At 36.9% G+C, this 15570-nt stretch overlaps 1 protein-coding gene across 2 annotated transcripts in view; it reads left to right on the top strand.

The window, feature by feature from the left end:
* MYOF (myoferlin) overlaps nt 1-15570 on the top strand; it is a 70704-nt gene that overhangs the window by 6946 nt on the left and 48188 nt on the right. For both annotated transcript variants that reach the window (XM_075717699.1, XM_075717698.1), the window contains exons 3-7: nt 94-185; nt 10396-10504; nt 11854-11938; nt 14066-14226; nt 14769-14897. In XM_075717699.1, coding sequence (XP_075573814.1) covers nt 94-185; nt 10396-10504; nt 11854-11938; nt 14066-14226; nt 14769-14897 — 576 coding nt within the window. The remainder of the gene's footprint in view (nt 1-93; nt 186-10395; nt 10505-11853; nt 11939-14065; nt 14227-14768; nt 14898-15570) is intronic.

Below are 15570 nucleotides of genomic sequence, written 5' to 3'. Positions count from 1 at the left end.
CTGAATAATTTTGTTGTATATGCTACTCTGCTGTTAATTAATTTACACATAACTTGTAATTATTATTTGGGTTTGCTCCATTTTTTTGTTCAGATTCTTGAATTTGACTTGAAAGGAATTGCTCTGGATAATTCATCTTCCCTGACAATTATTGTGAAGGATTTTGAAACAGTTGGACAAAACAAGTATGTTCTTTGTTTTTTTCCAGTATTAAACACAACTTTCAATGCAAAAGTTCAGGGAAAAAATGGAACTGATAGTTGCTGGAGAGAAATGATGGATGCAGTTCGATGGTTTTTGATGTAATACCTAGTTAGCCTATAAGTCAGTGGGCTTTCCATCCCTTACCAGTTGGATTGTTCCTCTGAAGCAAAGTGTCAGCTTTCTTTTTATACTTAATTTTAGACATGCTGAGGTTAAATTCAAGTAACATTTTAGGCATTTAAGGCAGAATTTGGGTAAAATTTAGGTATCTTCACCTATTACTGTCATTTGAAAACAACAGCTGCCACATTTCAGTTGGTGCTTACTTGTAATAAAAGTCCTTGTGTAACTAGTTTTATGCCAGTACAGATACCTGGTGCAGGTTGTCATCTTGCAGAATGGTGCAGGGCAGTACCCGAGACTACTATACATAGCAAGTGCCCAGAAGGTAGTTCTGAAGAACTCTTAATTGGCATTCTCAGAGCACAGCTAACACAAACCACCAAAAATTATAAAATGTAGTTAAGGCTCTTAACCATCTTTAAAAATCTCCTTGAGAGGCTATATTTACATCACTTAAGTCTTGCCTAGGAAGAGGGGAAGCCTAAGTTCAATTTCCTATCTTGCCTGGAGGGACTGAAGTCCTAGACTTATTTCCTGGGAGACTGACTTAGTCATCAGGATGAATACATTGGATAAAATACAAAAACCATCTTGGGAATGAAATCCGGGTTTCTGGTTTTTTGAGTGTCCTAGCTAGTGGGATCTATAAAATGTCATGTTCCTACTGTACTCTTCCTGGCCCAATACCAAAAATTGGGTTCTACATTTTTCAGACATCTAAAAATCAAATATTGTGGGATCTAAGGCTGCAGATCTTTTTGTGTGCAGTCCTTTTGTTTCATTTGTGAGACATGAAAGGAAACTTTCATTCGTGCAGTTGTTTGTTGACTCCTTGGTGCTCAGGCAAAAACTTCTTCATATAGTAGTAAGATGCTTAGTTTTAGTTTTGACAAAATCAGGTTTTATTATTAATTTTAGAGAACTGAAGATAAACAGTAGCTATAGCTACATGTGCCTGGAAGGATATCACACAAAACACAAACAGATTTCCTTCAACCAAAAAATGAAAAATATATCTAGTTTTTCTACACATGAAGTAATTACAGCAGAAAAGATGCACAAAGTGTATTATTTTCTGGAAATGATTTTTTTTTTTTTTTTTTGATCTTGCTGTTGGAGACACTGAGAAAGGAGCCACCTTGAACTGAGGCTTCTATCTTTATATGAAAGGAGACAACATTATAAAAATTTTAGAGTACTGAAATGCTGTCAGGTGTCCGTGTTGGCATTTAAAAATTTTTTGTAGGTTTATACTCTTACAGAATAGGAGCATGTAATAAATAAACATATAAGTAATTAAGGTGTCTTGTTTGACTAACTTTTAAGAGTAATCTTCATATTTTTCAAACTTTTTTTTTCCCAGTAAGAATAGATATGTTCCTGTGAATTGAGGACCTTTTGACTGTGGCCATTGAAAAAAATTGTTGCCGTGAAAAATTAAAATGGCATTTATGGGAACACTAGAATTCAGTTAATTCACATTCTATTAAAAAGCATAATATGTAAACTTTAGTAAAGCTGGAGGATACTTTTTGTCATTTTGACCTGGACTTTGATGTTCTTGCTGTATTTGTGATGAAACAAATACATAACGCAGACTCTAACAAGTTGTATGTGGTTCTGAACATAAGATGATAGAGATTTAAAAAAAAAAAGAGTATCTGGAGTTTTGTAGGATTTAAGCTTTAATTTAATATCAGAATTGGAGGTGTACAGGATACCTTAAAGCAATGCATGCAGATCATTTCAATGAAGAAGACATAAATTATCAGTTGAAATTGTTAGCAACCTCTTGTGTTCTGCATGCCATTTGTTTTATGACTTGTCACACAGAAATAAACCTGGTCCTTAAAATCAATTGCAGGAAAAGGGTATGGTCTTGGGTGGCAGCAAGCTAATCAGAAAGCTTTTCTTTTAGATAATCTACAGCAGGGATAGAGTGTATTATTTTGTGTTGAAACATGCTTGTAGTCAAAGCTGTGGCAGAGTCTAGGAGTTCGTTCTTAACACGTGTAACAAGATAAAGCTTCGTCAATGTGTTTAATCTTTAGCTATCCCATAGTGGTTAAGATCTTCTACCTATCTCTGCTTAAATCATAGGATTTTTATCTAAAACGGTAAATACATACAGTTGGACAAGCATCACTCAGATTTTTTTTTTTAAAATCTGTGCGGAAAAAAAGAACAGCTTATCAAAAATGAGATGTCAGTTCCCTACTTCTTTGTATAAAGTCCTGGATTTCAAACAAGGATCTATTTCTTCATTTGTTGTGCTCTTGCACTCTCTCTTTTCTGCCAATGCCAAGTAGTGTTGGCTGTTGCTGTTTTGAAATGGAGTATGATATCACGTCACCTTCCTACCTCTTTTTTTTTTTTTTTTTTGTGGCAAATTTGGATATTTTATGACACTGACCTAGGCATACATTCATGTTTATTGATAGTAGTCCACTTCGATTGTTACCTTTTCTTTACTCCTTTCTGCCTCCTCCCTATATGTGAATTCAGGTTTTTACAATACTCTAACAGCTCTGTCGTAAAATCACTGTGAGTCAAGGCAATAGCCTCAGATCTCTCATTCTTGAGATTCTTGTAGGTCAGTAAAGCAGGAATATATTGCATGCCTCTGACTTCAGGGAAATCCCAGAAATCACTGAACTTGATATAGGAAAGCTTGCCAGTAATCAGAATTTTGTAATGGATTTTATAACGTATTGGAAAATAAAGGAAGGTGCTTTTCTGAAGCCCCTAAAATGTTTCACTCTGTACATGGGTTCAAAGTTAGGCAGGCATGTGGGTGTTTTTTTCCAAATCATATTTGTAAATATCATCCGGACTCATATTTGTACCACTTAACCCCCAGCTTGTGCAAATGCCTGTTTGTTTTGCTTGGGTTTATGCACTGGAAGTTGTCCGCCGCTTACTTATTCTGTGTACAATTTAAAAAGTAAATGAGTAAAATTCTTTGGGAAAGTGACTTCCTTGTATGGAGCTGTGCAAAAATATATGTAGTTCATACCAAAGACAGAGCAACACCTTCAAAGTAATGCTCTTTGAAAACAAAACCTCAATAACTGCCATGTATTTGCAGTGTGTGATGTGTTTGGAAGGGCTGTTGGCCGAGAAACAGGGTAAGGGGGTGAGAAGTGGGAAACACATGAGCCGGCTTCCTGACTGTAACAAGATAATAAGAAATGTCATCTTGGATTTCCTTTAAAGACACAAAGAACTGTAACAGCAGAAGAGATTTTGTATAAGTGAACTAAAATTTAGACAAAGGACCATATGAAGGAGGGAATGTGGAATCAGTTTCCCACATATTACTTGCATGTAGCCATAACCTGTAGTTCTGTAGAGTTACTGATTCTATTTACTGAGTTTGAGAGACATTTAGGACTACCATATAATAGTTTTGCCATTCTTTCACAGTATCCTCTTTTAATACTTCAGAAAAAGTCTATAGTTAGATACATGCCTGCAGTGCTGCAGCATTCCAAAAAGATGCTCAGTGGAAGAGTGTGCAAATGACACTCCCTTGCTTTGTCTGCATGCTAGTTCAGGATTGGAAAGATGGAGTCCGATGCCTACCTAAGGTCCTTACTACTGAGGGCTATTATAATGACAGTTTAAAAAAAGGGTAGGGTTGGGGAGTGAAGGCTGGACAATATTGTATTAATGTTTACATGTAAATTTGATGTGGTTAACTGAACTGAAGTCTTTCAGAGGTCAAGGCCCATTATTTCAGAAACCCAGTGTTTGCCACGTGCTTTTGACATTATTCACAAGTAGACCCATTAACTTGGGAGGTGTATCTGGTGTTTAAGCTAAGTGGGATTTGAGTCTAAATCAATAATCTTTCCTTCAGAGGTTCATGGTTTTATATATTTTACTTAAAGTCTAGATTGAATTGGGATTCGGTTTTTGAGTGTAAAGGGTACATCTAGGGGACTGTGTCGCCAGAGAAAGCGCACTGAGAAGAAACTAGACCACATCTTTGGCTTTATTTTCTCTCTTCTGGAGGAATAAGCAGTGGGGATTGCTATTGTTATTTTCAGGGTAGGGACAACTTTTGCTCAGTTCTGCCACTGTTCTTTGCTGCAATGTAGGCTAAAAGCAGAACAATGTGTTTCTCAACCCAACTCCCTCTCTCTGGCTGCTTGCTCACAAAGCTCCTAGCCAATACACACTCTGCTATTCCATGCAGTGTTATTCCTGACTAGTTATGGGCATCCGATCCATTGCTGCACCTAAGAGGTGACTACAGAACCCATACTTCCCTCGAGAACAACACAGCAGAAGATTGCAATATAACCCAGGATTTGTTACAGCTCCTAGAAACTTACATAGCTGTTCATCCAGCCCATTCTTACACTGATGCAGAAGGAGGAGCACAGTGGATGTTACTCTGTTTTTACACTGTGCCAAAACACTTACCTCATTGCTTTGGCATGTTTCTGTAAATCAAGCCTGAAAGAACATTTGAATATTTTTCCGTTTCTTTTTTCCTTAAGATAGAATTTACTGCTTCATTTACAGGATCGCTAAACTTTTGCAGATAGATTGAATGAGTGCTCATGGTAAAAAGACACACTCATTGGAAAAGATAAATAAAGCAAACCACACTGACATGTGTGCAGGCAGTCCATCATAGGAAAAAACGAGACAGGGCTCATATGATCCATGCTTAGCTAGATTTTCCAGCATAAAGATGTTTGAAAAGAGAACACATCTGTTTTCTATTATGTCTAATACTGTTAGTAGAAAGATTTCAAACTCTCAGAACACAAATCTTTATGCAGTTAAAAAGCAAACAAAAAAACCCCAGTAACTTCAGTTGTCCCTGTGAAGTTAAGAAAAAAAATGTTAACAGGAAGTTACAGTCGTGTCTTAGTGAAGTAATTTTCATTCTATTTGAAAGAGAGTTGGGATTATGTGTTTCCCCATGTTCTTTGCGTAGTTAGTAGCCTAGCGACACAGAAGAAAAACAGATTGGGCACACCCTTTTCTCAAGCAGAAAAATGCAGCTACAAATGAACAGTTCAGCAAATTATTTAATCATGTTTAAGTATTTTCCATAGTTAAATAATTTCTAGATTGTTTGAATCCTCCTACAGCTGTAGCCTTTTGTGCAGATTCTTTTCCACATCAGCATAACTGTGCATTGTTGCACACGTTATATGCAAGATCCAGCCTGGTTAAGATTCAGTTTTGGGGTTTTCTGCCTTGTACAAAATAGCATCCATGCTTTGTTTCTTTTTTAAAGTTTGTCCTTGCAAAGAGTATTATCAAATAACTAAAGAAGATAAAATAGTTGGTTTGCTCTTAATAAAAATTTTAAAACACAGCACGAATAATAGAAGGTGGGTGTTGGGTCTTATAGCATAGAATCTGTAATGGAACATACTGAGAAAGAAAGGTTGAGTGTAGCAATTATAACTGCAGTGTGGGATCAAGTTGCTGATGAGAATAATCAATATAAACCTCTGCCAAAATAAACCGTTAAAAATAAGTCAAAAGAATTTAAATGCTTGACTCTCAGGGGATTAAAATCACTGGGGCTTCCAGTAGAAGTAGCATGTGAGCAGCTGGAGGACGTGATATGCTGAAGAGTTTACTGTAAATTGCTACCTTCAAACAGAGGAGGAGTAATAAAATGGTTGGTACTGTGAGTTAGCATTTCCTGATCCAGGCATGGGTGTGAAGTTTCACTTCTCTTGGTTATTTGGGCAGCTAACAGGAAGTGCTAACCACAGCTCTAACGGATTAATTAGCTTTGGCACAAATGCCACACCGTGTATAATAGTTGGTCATCAGTAGTTCATTGATTTCATGCTGATAAACTGAGTATTTCCCTTTGATTACTGGGGGGAAAGTATCATAGGCCTAGTACTGATAAGGTATATTTGAAGTGGTTTAAAATCTGCTTCTAAATGTGGACTTTGCATTTCTCTTTGGTGTCTTATTCAGTGGTAGACCAGAATGTTTAAACTGCTTGTGGCAGGACAGGTTTTTTGCTTTACTTCTGCAAAGCTGGAAAAGTTTAAGAGACCTGGCTGACTGGGCACTATACATATACAAGTCTTAGGGATGGCCAAAAGGTACTTAAGCAGAGTTAAGAAGCAATACTCATTTGCTGTCTAACTGCCAAAACAGCTGATGAACAAAAGGTCAGAGGGTGTATTGAGCTATTCTGAAAACAGAAACTATCCCACTTGATGTCAAGAGACCAGTGTGATCTGGAATTAAACAGGCAAATGTTGTCTGCCTAGGCAAGAGGAAGAAAGCTGAAATAGCTCCAGCAAAGAGCAGTGTCCTTTGAGGATGAATAGGTGACAGAAACTCTTTTCAGCTGTGCTGGAAGGAAAGGACTCCTTGTCACCTTGAAAGTCATGACTTCAGAGACAGATTGCATGCAATCCTGCCAGAAGGTAAAAAGTCTTCAGAGTTCAGAGGAACACAGCAACTTCACAGTAGTCGTGCAGAGAACTGGGGGTCTAGTTACATATCAGAAGCGAGTACAGTAGCAGACCTTACAGCAAAGCATTAAACAGCAATGAACTGTTAATGGGCGTGGTGTCACAACAGCTGCTGCCGTCTGACTTAGCTGACTTGGTCTTACCTGACTTAGCCCTAAGATTAGAGACCTGAGAGAAGCATCTCGGGGAAAAAGGCTTTCTCCAAGACCTGTACAAGTGACAAAGATGAGACCTAGCAATGACCTTGAGGCATTCCTTGTTGCTTTTTAAAATACTGCTTCAGCCGTTGAGCAGCTGTATGATCAAAACCAGACTGGACGTGGTCCTGGGTAACCTGTTCTAGCTGACTCTATGTGAGCAGAGGTGTTGATCTTGAGTGGTCCCTTCCAACCTCATCAGTTTTGTGGTTCTGCTGAGAGACGGGTGAAACAGTCCGAATCCAGTGAACAGGACCACTTCAGGAAAGGCAAAACACTAACTGCCTAAAGCTTAGAATTTGGCTAAAGCTTAGAAGTGGGCTAAGATAGCGTATAGGCTGAATATTAGATTTCTCACTCTTGCTAGAGTGGAAAAAGACTGAGGGTGTTGTTGCCCAACCTGTTAAAGGAGGGGGAAACAAAGGACTTCAGAGGCAACTAGTAGCAAGCAAGTAGTCTGTGTAACTGACATCAGTCTTCCGAAGGTGATCAGAATTTTAAAAGTAATTACTATGTATTCAAATGTGTGCACAGTTATCATTTGCACAGGACAGATGAGGATGTAGAAATGCACATTTACACTGGAAAATTTCAAAAACACTGCTGTTGAACAGCTGTTCTTGAGTTATTATCACCAGATAGGAGGGTGTGGTTGCTGAAACAGTCATCGAAATTATTTGAGACTGGGTGACTTCTGAACTGAAGTTCTTTTTGGGGTTAGTGTAAGTAACTCCAGTTCATGTCAAATCAAAATAGCAAGTCTACAAAATTTTTCAACAAATATACGTAGGAAAAGATTTTCTTTGCCTGTCTCTAGAATCAGATTTGGCCTAGCTGGTTTTGGGTAGTCTTGTATGTTTCTCTCTGTTATTCTCAAATGGGAAGGCATAGTCACAGTTGAAGGCTTTGGGGAAAATAAGAATATTTGGAATGGAAAGATTTTATTGATTAATTTAGTATTGAAGGAAAAAGAGTGAAGAAAAGTTGGTTTCTTTCAGTATCCAGCTGCGTAAATGAAATTCAAGCATTTGTTCCTTCCAACTGTAGGAATAGTTTCCCATTTGCTTATATTATACTTGCTTTCAAAGCTGTTAACATAGTAGAAGGCTATGTCATAAAGAGAAAAATGCATTAAGCTACCCAGTATATTTCTCCCTGAACTGCTTTGGGATTTGCAGTCATTATGGAATGAACCTTTTCTGCCTTTCTTGGACTGTTGAATAGAATCCGTGTCTGTCTGCATGACACCTGCTCTTTACATAGAAAAGTTTGGTCAAATATAGAGGGAGATGTTCTCTTTGGCGTGTAATGTCAGACTAACTTGACTTCTATATAATGCCAACTTCTGGAATGTTGAAGCCACAGGGGGAAAAAATAAAGCCTCTTTCTGTTTGAGAGAGATCATCTGCTGTTGTTTCCTGATCTAGGTAGACATTACTGTTTAGTGTCAAGATTTGCCACATCAAATCATAAGCAAGGTCAAATAATACTACAGTTGGAGGGATAAATAAGATCACTGCATGTATATCTGATGTTCCAAATCTAGGTTTGTCTTGTGGGTTGAATGCAATTTTGGTTGCGTAACAGGAGAAATTGCTTCTTAAGCTCCCTAAAGTTGAGAAATGCATGGAGTCAGTGTTTCAGCTAACGTCCATCTCTATGCAACAATTTGTAAAAAGTGAAAATGTACCTAGGGTTAATCTAATGCTCACTGAAATAACTAGGTGTATTTCCATAGTTTTTTAAAGGACACTGCATCAAGACTACAATACTGAATCCAGGGGTCTGTTCAGTAGAGGGAGGAGATGCAGGTGTTAGAAATGGCATCAGAGTTTGTTATGGTCATCTTAAAAGTTAGAACAGCTTCATGCATTGCCTCTGCAGCATGGCCTGTTCTTAAACTGCTTTTCACATCTAGCCCATCCCCTGTGTGTGGCAAATACATGAGGCATAGCTGGAATATTACTGTGCTCTGGCCACTTGGGGGGCAGAAGTGAAAGGTTTGAATAGTGAGTCAAAACTATCGAAAAGATAACTGCGATTGGAGGAGTGAGATGAACTGGGAAAGCAGATTTGACTGAGGAGGTGACAGCACCAATTAATTCCAACAGGTCATTCAAACAGAAAGTGTAGTTGTCTTTTGTGCACAGCTGAACAAAAGTTGTAATGTGTAATACCTGGAATGTATATTTGCAGGAAATTAATGTTTTATACTTACCTATCCTAATGTAGTTTGCAAAAAGTAAATTACATTCTCATGACACAGCACCTGAGAGTAGCTATAATAATGCTCTTGCTCCGTGTCAAAAAATGCCCTGGCATCCTTAGCTTTTCCATGAAAAAGCCAGTGTAATCTATTCAAAGGGACCTCAATTGATTTCTCCGTGTACAGATCTTTTTTCTGCTTTGGCAGCAGGCTGGTATTTTGTTTGTAAAACATGTTCTTTATAATATTTACAGGGTGAAATTATCTTGGTTTTTTTTAATTGGCAAAAATCTCAGTTATTCCAACAATTCACTTCAGTATAGGAGTAAACTGTTACTGCATACTATAGGAATGAAATACATGCCAGATATCATGAGACCAGTGCCACACTGTTAGAAACTCTGCCTAAAGGAAGTTTCTCAGGTTAAAACTGCATGCAGTTTTCACTTTTTCGAAGAGGATGGGGGTGACAGATGCAGTCCCAAAGTAGGCAGACATAGCTCAGGAGAGTCTACCACATAATGTCAGATCTCCTGGGCAGCTTCCTTTGGTAGGCCTCTCTAGAGCCATATCGAAACATTGTGAGAATTTAGAGGCAAGGAGATGAACCTATTCCAGAAGATAGAGTATGGGCAAGAAGATTAATTTTGTGAAGCCTCTAGTAAGCACATTGATTGCATTTGTTCTGTTTCATTGTTTTCATTACAGAGATGTGTGTATGCCTTTTTGTGTTTCTTTCTGTGTAGTACAACAGCTGTCGTATCTAGCTTTTATACATTACTTCTCATCTGAGAGTTTGCAAAGCTGTATAGGGAAAGAAAGTATTACATCCTTTAGTTTACCAATGAGAATTCAGTGGCTGAAACAAGTGACATGGCGGCTGAAAGTTATATGTAAGATTATCTTCAAAAATACACATAAAATTTATTTAAATTTAGGGTTTTAACCTCTTTTAGGTTAAAGCTGTGTCTTCTGTAAAGAACACCAGCACATTTCAGTGCAGTGAAACAGAAAATACAAATTAGCAGTACACAATCATTAGATAACATTTGCAATGATCTGTTGTTTTGTCTTGGGTTTTCAAGTCATGGCTGGAGTTATTTGGTCAACTGACAGACACTAGCAAAACACAAAAGGGGACTTCTGTTTGCTGTATACTTGGATTCTAATAATAATTTTTACTTCATTTCAGATTAATTGGAAGTGCATCCATAGCACTTAGGGATCTTGTAGGTAACCAAAGCAGATCTTCTCCCTTCAAACTCATACCTCTGCTAAATGAAAGGGGACAAGAAACTGGAGTGAGTGGCTTACATTTCCTTGTTTTACTGTATGCTTGATCAAAATGCTCCAGCAACAGGGCTAATAGTTAAACAAAAATATTTTCAAGTTATTTTTACTTTATGAATTAAATGCTTGGAATTTTGTAGCAAAAGCTCCAGACAGAGGAAATTTATAACAAGATCTAATAGTGCCTTGTAATTATGTCTATACCACCTGAGCTTGTTTAATATCCTTTAAGTTAGATAAATTGTTTTCTCTGTGTGTATTATGTATCTGTATATATGTGTTATAAATATTATGGGCTACAGAGTATGCATGGAAATCAGCCTGATGTTGAAAAAGAGCATTTTCCTAAGTACCAGATGGAGTTCCCATATACACATTTTTTCTGTATTGGTTCTAATACCCACCTGTGTCATAGCACTGATTTAAGAAAGCACACAATCATGTACATGTTCACTGCCAGCTCGGTTCAGAAAGTTATACAATAACTCGCTTAACTTTGTTTAGCATGTGTTTAAATTTAACAGAGTTATTAACTGGTTATTAACTTGGTTATTAATTAAGTAGTTTCGAGAACTGGGACCTTACTGTGTTTGTGCAGTCTAGCAACAGCAAAGGCACTTAAGTGCCTTAACAAAGGCACTTCATACCGCATTCTAGTACACTTAATAATAAGAGGCTTTAAGGTTAATTTCAGTATCTCATCAGCTGTAGTTTAATATCATGGTTAGTTCGTCACAGGGCTGGGCTTTTTTTGCTGACTCCTCCTGTTACTGTGGCAACTAGGAATAATAATGGTTTGTTCAATAATCCAAAACCACAGTCAAGCACAAAAAAGACAATTCTATAATTAGAATGGAAAATGACATAGTGTTTTTTCTTCAGGATGGAAGTATGGACAAGCAATTAGAAGAGCCAGATAGGAAATTTTACGTGTGGTTCAGACTTGTTATGTTGTTGATCAGATAGTGTTATTTCTCACTGCCTTTGTTTTTCCATCTGCAAATTTAGGATGTCACCTGGTCTGCCATGAATGTGGTGGAACTAAATAAACTAACATTTGTAGATCATCTTATATACTTGTACTGTGACAGATTTTTCTAAATACATACACAGTGATTCTGTTTGTTAGGTATTATTTTAGAGCCTATTCCATTATCTGCAAATTGTGTAGCCTTTGTTGTTTGTATGTGTATGTAGCTTAATAACAGTTTATTAATTTATTAATAGCTGAAATTTTATTATAAACTGTGCTGTGACTATGAATAGTTAACGGTTCGTATACAGTGTTAGAACAACTTACTGTTTTAAATCAATTGTGAATACTGTGTGCTACATAAAGAAAAAGTGTATTTCTCTGTAGGCAACAATTGATTTGGTAGTAGGATATGAGCCACCAGCTGGACCTGCAAATCCAAATGATCCAGGAGGGACCAATACACAAGAAGGTATTTCAATCTTTTCTCAGAACATTGTTGTTAAAAGATCATGGAGATATTTAAGATAAGGCAAGAAAGTGAATCAACAGCATTGTTCATCAGAAAAAAATGGAACCAGAAGCAAGTGTGTCAAGGCTGCCAGATAGTGATTTTAAACAAATTAAGGATGATTTGGAACTACAGCTAGGGAGAAAATTGCCATTTCCTGACATAAAATGGTTTTTAACATCATTTTCTCCAGTGGAATCGGGTTACAAAAGAATGATGTTGCTTAAAAGCTTTTCCAAATGGCTTTTGTTTAGGAAAGAAAGGTTTTTGAAGCTCAAAGAAACAGCATTTTTGGAAAAATATATTCTGTTGCTTTCAATGTCAGGGAGCTTTGTGAAAAGATTTTCTTATAAGTAAGTTTTGAAAGACACTGTTGTATCTTATATTAGGCTTGATATTTGATTAGCCTATGAAATATTGTGATCAGTAGGGAATATTCTTTGGTCTCTATATATCATATTAACCAGGCTTTTGCTGAGAGTGTTTTTGAGATCTTCTGGTTTTCCAGACACTTAAAAGAACTGTGAAGTAACAACAGGTTTTTGCAGCTGACAGGCAAATAATTACCCTAATATCCAGGCTGTGTTTGTGCAGAAAGAAGTAAGTGTAATAAATGTTACACATTTGACAAGAAATAAATCAGTTTGACCATTGTCTGCTGATAGATAATAACATAAGAAGAAAAAAAAAAAAGAAATAAGGAGTCTTCTGGGGGGAAATTTTAATTCCACTGACTTCACTGAGAGGTGTTCTTGGGGAGTGGATGATAGGTAATGCAAACACAAAAGCACAAAAGCATTTTACACAAAAGCAAAATAATTTTACAGAAGTGTGGACTTGAAGGCTAAAAATGCAAATTGACTTATATGAGATTATTTTGATAGCTTTTTAAAAATTTACTTGAGCTATAAGGTAATACAGGTAAAATAAAACATGGCAGGGTTTTAGCTAGTATCCAGCAACTGCATGAAAAATATTTCAGCGCAAATTATCAAACACACCTTAGTTAATTATTGTAAATACCTATTTCCCATGAAATGAAATCACCTCTCCAGCTGAGTTTGCTACAGCTCAGTTTCAGAAATTAAAAATTAAGTGCTAAGTCAGGGTGTGTAATCAGTCAGTTGCATGGATCCATCCAGGCAGATGGATTTTGAGAAATGTTAGGGAGGTGGTGTCTTCTGGTTATAAAATACATGGTATGTCAATCTCTTTGTTTTTATACGTCTCTTACAAGGATCACTGAGGATTTCATTATGCAAAGTGATCATCACCCTGTGCTGGCAAACTAACTAATAAAGTTAATAAACATTCTGTTAGTGCTAACTGTCAGAGACACAGCTTGTTCTTCCTGTAGATTTTACTGTAGTCACTGTCCTTCAGTTAAGAAAAGCAGCTGGAAACATGAGGGAGTGACACACTTTTGTGGTCTAGATATTTACGGATCCTGTTTTGCAATACTGGAATCTCGCTGTATGATCCAGTGTTGTAGTGTCATGTGGTTGTAGAACAGTCTTCCACAAAGGTATTGTGATTTCAGAACTGTCAAAGAGGCTTACTAAGAAACTTTAACTTATTCCACAGTTAAATGATGTGGAGGAGGATTCAGAGTTTTATTTTGGATGGCAGACCCAAAATGTCTTCATGTTTTCAAGATTCTGAAGTAAAAAACAAGGCTATGCTATAGCCTAGTCTTGCTGCTGGGAAACAGCTTCAACTGGAATAAAATCAATCGCTTCTGGTGTATTGTGAACTAGTCTGGTGACGATTACAGCTGAACTGTACTTTGCTAAAACTTCAATCGGTTGGTTCAAGAAAGTGTATGGGAATTGTGTTAGATACTCTGCATCCTGAAGAGGGACAGATCCACAGTTAGTTTGGTTAAGATGCAAATTTGTTCTTAAACAGGCTAAAATGACTAGCTTTCAAAAGGAGTTGGAAGCATGTGGTTAACAAAAAAAAAATTGTTGAAATGAGATAATAGTACAGTTTTAGTGGAACTCTTGAATATCAGACTCTTACTCCTGTAACTTTAACATCAAGCTGTACTATTTGTTTATTAATTGCACTGTTTTTTTACTGTATGAGATGGAGAAGTTGATGGAGGTTATGAGGATGTCTTGGATAGTCCAGTTGGTGGTATCACACCAGCAGTTCCAAGTGGCACGAAGGAAGCCCAGCTAGCTAAACGCATCACCAAAGGAAAGAAAACACGGAGAATCCTTTCTAACAAACCACAAGATTTCCAGGTAATAGATTTATTAAATGTTGCATGTTCCCTTTTTCTGCCTGGCATGACATTGCTCCTTTCACATAGCCTGAGCATGTGAATCTCAGTTTAATGTCAGATCGTGCAAATCTAATACACTGTAGAGACAATTAGCCTCTTCATTTAAAAGCCTGTATTTGAAAAGTATTCTTCAAATTTGCCTGTTACAGAGATGTCCAATTTTGTACAGTTCTGACCGAAATCTGGATGGACCTTATTTGTTGTATAGTTGTATAGATTTCAAACTACAATAGCAGCTTTAAAAGTAAGTAGTAAAAGCAAGTAAAAAAAATTTTACTGAAATAATTTTCCACAACTTGTCTTGTAAAATTCAAGTAAAATTATACTTGCTATCATAATTAAGTTTGAAGAGCCTGTCCAGTCCATATCTGCCAGCTACTTCAGGAGTTGGCTAACTTTTTAGTGGTATAGTAAGAAATTGTTGTCACCAGGATGATGAGATAATATAGGAAAAGAATTAATACAAATATTTGATTTTTTTTTTTTTTTTTTCCCCCCCAGATTCGTGTTAGAGTCATTGAAGGTCGTCAGTTGCCTGGAAATAACATAAAACCAGTAGTCAAAGTTCATGTTTGTGGTCAGACACACCGAACAAGAATCAAAAGAGGAAACAACCCATATTTTGATGAAGTGAGTGGCATAAGAGCACTGTAGCTAAAATGTTGATGCTATCAGATGTAGAAAAATAGTCATTACATTACATTTCATTATGATCAATGAATAAGAATTTGCTAATATTTAAGGGTAATTATGGCTAATATGCATTTTGTAGTTCCCACTCCCTTTCTTTATGTATTCACTCACTAAACACATCTCTATTGCTGGTAGTCTTAGCAGATAAAGCTATTTAGAAGGAAGTCAAACTTCAGCTGAGACATATGTAACATGTTTTTTGATACAGTTGGCCATGTGACATAAGAATTACTTTGAATAGTTGTGTGCAGGTTATAAAATCACAGCAAAAATAATTAGGAATCACTGTAGACCTCTATGGTGTGTGCAGACAAGCTTTCAGTCAATGCTTTGGGTCAATAAGACTGCTACATAGAATCTGGAAATGTCATTGCCTTGCTCCTTATGATGTGTAAAAGCACAACTAGATTTCTTTGTCCAGACAGGGATCTGTACATCAAACACACTGAAATACAGGAGAGAATTCAAAGCTGTATAAGGGATACAAGAATGATCCCATGTCTGGACACTGTCAAATGATCAGATTTATTCCTGTGGCCTTGAATTTCAAAGACACAAATCATTACAATCACTATCACCACTAGCCCTAAACAAGACCTTTTTGACGGTT

This window comes from Pelecanus crispus, chromosome 10 (assembly GCF_030463565.1).
Source record: "Pelecanus crispus isolate bPelCri1 chromosome 10, bPelCri1.pri, whole genome shotgun sequence".
Taxonomy (NCBI): domain Eukaryota; kingdom Metazoa; phylum Chordata; class Aves; order Pelecaniformes; family Pelecanidae; genus Pelecanus; species Pelecanus crispus.
Note: the sequence above shows the minus strand (reverse complement) of the source record. Positions and strands in the feature narration are given on the sequence as shown.